This window comes from Microtus ochrogaster, chromosome 15 (assembly GCF_000317375.1).
Source record: "Microtus ochrogaster isolate Prairie Vole_2 chromosome 15, MicOch1.0, whole genome shotgun sequence".
Lineage (NCBI taxonomy): Eukaryota > Metazoa > Chordata > Mammalia > Rodentia > Cricetidae > Microtus > Microtus ochrogaster.
In genome coordinates, this window is record NC_022017.1 from 43,172,428 (window position 1) to 43,177,953 (window position 5,526).

Here is a 5,526-nt window from a genome sequence, read left to right on the forward strand (position 1 = left end):
TGCTGTGAATTTTGATGAGAGACCGGGAAGGAACACTGAGGGGCTCTGATTTCCTACTTGGCAGAGGAACCCTTTGATGTCAGCGAAGGGATGCGGGTCTAGAGGATGCTCTGTGACTTACTTCATTATAAAATGGACTGTTGGTGCCTTCCTTCACCGTACTTTGCTTTTTCTCATCCCCGATCTCAATGGTCACAACTGGGTCGATGTTCTCGCCCACCAGCTGGCGGGCCTCAGTGATGGTGACAGTGATCTAGAACACAAAGCAGCACCCATGTGCCTCTGGTCATTGCCCTTCATTCTCATGAGGGGAACTGGGGGGTGCTGGGTAGGATGAGCCACTCACTTACTTGATAGTTTTGAGATTTGACCTCTCCATCATGGATCTTAGTCAGCAGCTTTGCTCTATTAAAGTAAAGTTTAATATATTGTTTTATATTTGTTGATAATATTGTATGCAAGTATAAAATAAAAAATAAACAATGTAACAGCAAATTAATATATCTCAAGTAAGAACATACTTCAGATGTGTAAGCCACGGTAACATTTTCCCAAGAGTTTCTAAGTGCTTTCACTTACACTCTATCACAGAGTCTCTACATCTCCTGGGAAATAAATATAAGTAGGCAAGAGACTTAAGATTCCTATGACTCAGTTTCCCTGTCCTAGTAGTGAGGCTATTAATATCATTTATACCACAAGGCAATTGCTAGAATGAAATAGTATGTATGCAGGCATTTAACCTAATGTCTAGCAGGAATTCTGGTAAACGCTAGCATTTTTTATATGTAAGGTTTTCCGTGCTGTTTGCATTATAACCTTTATAGAAATAAGGATTCCTCAGAAAGTCAGAGGCAAAGATGGGTCGAAGTAAGGATCTGCCCTTCGCCTGACTGGTTTCAGACCCAGGAGCTCTTCATCCTTTCTAGATGATATAAAAATTGTGAGTGTTGTGATTGCTTTTGAAAGGATTGGGAAAGAAGAAAATTGGAAGGGATGACCAAAATGCCATTTCACTGAGTTGCTCAGTCCCGGGAAATCCATTCATCTATTATCTCGGGTAATTGAAAATAGATGCACAACACCTGGGCACTTAGCTATTGGATAATCATGGGCAGAGAAGGATCCTTGTTGCCACAGAAGCAGCAATGGGTGGGAAATGAACTGGGGTGTGTTTGATTGAATTTTGCTCTTCTGGCTTCCAACAGTGACTTCGTTTTCCTGCCTTCATTCGCCCCATGCCTGCTGGCTGCAATTCAGCCCAATAGAAGATGCTGTAAGCTGTGAAAAACATTCTCAAGACTTTGGGATCAGATTGGTCTGAGTTAGAATATTTATTCTCCTCAATTTTAGGCTTTTGCTTTAATCTCCTTATCTGAAATAATAATTCCTCCAGGGGCTGATGGTGAAGAAAGCATATATATCGTTCACATGTTCATCAATCGAATGGCAAATTCAATCCAATTACTCATAATTTGAAACCTTGTGCTCGGCTTGGTTAAGAGTAAAATAAAGACTAGTAGGCCATCATCTCTGCCCTTGTAGAGCTAGCAATCTCTCCAGGGGAAAGAGAGCCAAGGCTTATAAGGAAAGATCTAGATTGTAAGTATAAAATGTCCTGTGGGGGTATGTGTGTGACAGAAGAGCTGTAGAGAAGAAATTCCCCAGGGCTCTGTGAGCAAGAAAGACCTAAGTACAGAGGTGGGGTCTGAACTAGTATCATGGGGGGGGGGCAGAATTTCAGTCCATTTCAGCCCATGGGGAATGCTCTGATCAAGGAGGAAGAATAGGCCATTGCTCCTGGCTTCTCCTTCTGCTCTCCTCTCTTCTGTAAACAATCTGGGACACCATGGAAGATACTCAGGAATAGCTGAAGAGCCTGCTCAGAGGCCACAGGGAGAGCACTGGCAGTTGTCAAGGTGCAGTGTAGAGAGAGAGAGAGAGGTGTGACAGTGTGCACACAAAAATGTCATGTCTGCTTCTCAGTGGCACCTCTGGGTTTGTCCTATCCCTAAACCCATCTCCTGCTCCCTTTTAACCTTCCCCTACATATACCATGAAACACCAGTTCAAGGTCTCCCACCCAGAGAGGTACCAATTTGTATTACTGTTAGTAACTCATCTGCGTGGAAAGAGAATGGAAGGGCCTGAGGCCCCTCATCAGATAACGACATAAACCACAGACAGAAAACACCAGTGACCCCAGTTACTAGCTTCTCTCCTGGATCTGCACCTTATTGTCCCATCCTGCTCCAACACAGACTGTCCCTGTAACTTGCATTGGTCAACCCAGTGCATCTGAAATGGCCTCTGCCAGCTCTGAGCCTAAGTCTCAAGAGACCTCACATGCTCCCACTGTCCTCAGCCCTGCTGTGGCCAGCACTGGAGCAAGCTCTCTGCCCTGCAATGAGTGCAGTGGTCCTGGTACTAGATCAGCCTGCCACCAGCCCTGAGCTAGAATCACTAAGCTGCCAAGTGACTACACACATGTGAATTTGACAACTCTGTGGGGCCATTAAAACCACCTAACAGACCCATAGACACAAGGACCGTAATAAAGACTTCTATTAAGCCACTGGTTAAGCTTTGGCTTAGTTTCACAATCCCAGCCAGCTGGTACAGCATGCAGAAGCCAGTTTCTTCTGACTCCCCTCTGGTAGTTTAAGAAACACCTTCTCTTTGGGAGAAACACAAAACCAAGGTAATTAGGATCACTGTGAACTAAAGAGAAGGTTATGGGTCAGCTCCCAAACCTGCCTTCTGCTCTTGTGTGAGCTCCCAGAAATGGAACTAGAGTCATCTAAAGTCTGAGGCTAGCAGGACCAGAATTCTACTGAAGGTTGGCACTCAGAGAGAAGCTGAGTGGACACAGAACTCTCTTCCTGCTTTAGACCTTTGGCTCCTGGTAGACAGTAACTGTGTCTCCTTTCTAATTCTCTGAAAGCCTGGCACACCCAGGTGCAAAGGGGGTGCACTGACCACCTGTAATAACACCGTACCTCCTCTTTGGAGGAGCCGAGGGGCCAGAAGTGATGGAAGCGTCGCCATGAATCGCATCTCCTTCTGGTCCTTCCTGGTGAGAAGGTCCTTCCTGCAGCGCTTCGGAGTCACTCTGACCATCTGTAGACACAAAGGAAGGAAGAGAATCTTGTTAAATCAAGGTGAGGTGGCGAGCAAGCCTCCACTTTGTGCCTACCACCGTGGGAGGCCCCGTAGCAGTGGCTGTTATTGAATTTGACAGTATATTGACAGAAAAACCAGGCAAGCAGACACATAAGTGTGTGTATATGTGTGTACGTGTGTGTGTTCATATGTAAGAACAAATAGAAGGTTCAAACAAATTTACAAATTAAGGGAATCTATCCAAGACCTTGACCAGATAATCTCCCAAGGAAATGAGACAGTCAGGAAACTGAAGGCAGGATCCCAGGTGAGTGTCATTCCTGGGTGTGCTGGCCAGGTTTGAATGACACATGTGTTGTGTAATGGTGGGGCCTCGTACTTGGACACTGCAAATGGTACCCCTGTAGTGAAAACAGAGCAGGGCGGGACCACGGAGATTAGGCTGGATTAGCAGCTGGGTCCTAATTGTATTCACATCTATCCTCACCAGAGGGGACGGAGGGAGATTTTAAAGACAGCTGTGTGACCCTGGGGGCAAAGATTAGACTAACCAATGTCACAAAGTGAGGAACAGCACAACTTCATCCGCCAGCTCCCCAGGCCAAGTGTTGACAGTCTGGTGGTCTGCCACAAGTGGGAAGTGGGAGACCTATCAAGTGTGGGGCCTAGTGAAAGGGAGTTATGTCACCAGCGGTATGTCTATGCAGTGGAAACTGGGACCCTGGTGTAAGTCTCCCCCCACCTTTCCCAGCCTTTGCTCTACCATGAATTCCCTATCATATTTGGTCCGAAGCAACAGGACCAAGCAACCATGAACACAAACCATGAGTTAAAAATACACTTTTCCTCCCTATTTATTAGGTCTAAAACCCAGAACAAAGGGCTAACTGGGGTGCCTATCAACATTTCAAAGCAGACCTGGCTTTGAAATTTCTCCCAGAATCCCTCAGTCCCTAGACGTTATGGGGTATGATAGACTGGCATACCTGGCTCCCTACCCTGAACTCTCCAACCCAGGGGCTGGGCTGCCCTTTCCCAGCAGCTCTGCCCTATACAATCCAGCCACTTTGGCTATACTGGTCCTTCTTACCCTTCACCCTCCTGGCCTCCTGACTCTCCCCTCCCCCCATTTTCCTCAAGGTCATGTTCACTCTGGACCCTCCCAGACGTCTCTGCCTCTGCCTAGGAACAGTCACGTGCTCCTTTTTATTATTATTATTATTATATTTGTTGTTGTTATTCACTTATCAGATGATCTCCTCAGGGGTTTGTCCCAGTGATAGAACCCTGACTGAACGGAGGAAGTTAGGGAGGAAGAAAAGTTCTTGAGATTTTTGACCCAGGGATGCTGAGTTCAGGCACCCAGTCTTCATAACTGGGAAAGAATAAATGTGTGTTGTTTTCAGTTACCACATTACCTACTCTAGAAAGGACAGCTTTCTAGGAAGCTGGAGGAAACAAAGTTATAAGCCCGTAGCAAACCCAAGTGAGTGGATGGCAGTCATACCTTAGATTCTTCCCCTCTAACCCAGATTCTGGTTTAATTCATGGGAACATTGCCTGGATGTCAAAACTGTTTCAGTCCCCCAGGTGATGATCCCTGCACACAAACATGTCACTTACTTTCTCTTGGTTCTATATTTAAGGGAGGCTGATGCCTGCTATACCAGAGAGTCATTAGAACGATAAATAAAACAGTGTCCCCCGCCCTGTGACTGCCACAAGGAGGGTGGCTTATATGAGTCACGAAAAATTCCTGATTGTTTTTTTTTTTCCTTCTGTGAAATGAAAACTGAGGAAGGAAAGTATCTCTAAAACATTTTAAAGCACTCAGGATCTTTTTTATAGATGTAATTGTATTTTGTATTTGTAATTGTATGTCTCTTTCTTTCTCTCTCACCCTCCTTCTTCGTGTGTGTGTGTGTGTGTGTGTGTGTGTGTGTGTGTGTGAAGTTTAAATAATCTTGTCATCCAGACATCACCCCATGAATCAAAGCAGTAGAGATGATGAAGGAAAAGGTCTCGTGACAGAGTATATGCCAAAAGCTCATTTGTTCCAAGCCTTCTGGGTATCATTTTGTAGGGCAGAGATGAAGCCTTCCACAGGGCATTACCTCGACCCTGTTCCAACAGCCCAGTCGCTAGTCCCAGGGCTGATGAGACTCAGCTATAAATCCATCATCAACTGAATTATTTCTAATGTACTCTCCAGCTTCAGCAGGTTTGGGTTCTGATGTTAGCCAGACAACTATGCTCAGCAACCTTGAATCAGAGGACACTTCAGAGTCTACTGGATGTAGACCTGCTGGCATAGGGGCAAATGTGCAGTGAGCACCCTTAAGTACTTCAAAAAAAAGCAAGAGAACGCGCAAGCTTAGATGCTAGAGAGGCATCTAACAGACC

The 5,526-nt window shown here is 45.6% G+C and overlaps 1 protein-coding gene across 1 annotated transcript in view; it reads right to left on the bottom strand.

Moving 5' to 3' along the window:
• Fer1l6 (fer-1 like family member 6) overlaps positions 1-5,526 on the bottom strand; it is a 112,806-nt gene that overhangs the window by 104,503 nt on the left and 2,777 nt on the right. Inside the window, exons 2-4 of the mRNA XM_005354617.2 lie at positions 3,000-3,120; positions 351-405; positions 122-253 (exon numbers count right to left, since the gene is read on the bottom strand). Coding sequence (XP_005354674.1) covers positions 122-253; positions 351-405; positions 3,000-3,120 — 308 coding nt within the window. The remainder of the gene's footprint in view (positions 1-121; positions 254-350; positions 406-2,999; positions 3,121-5,526) is intronic.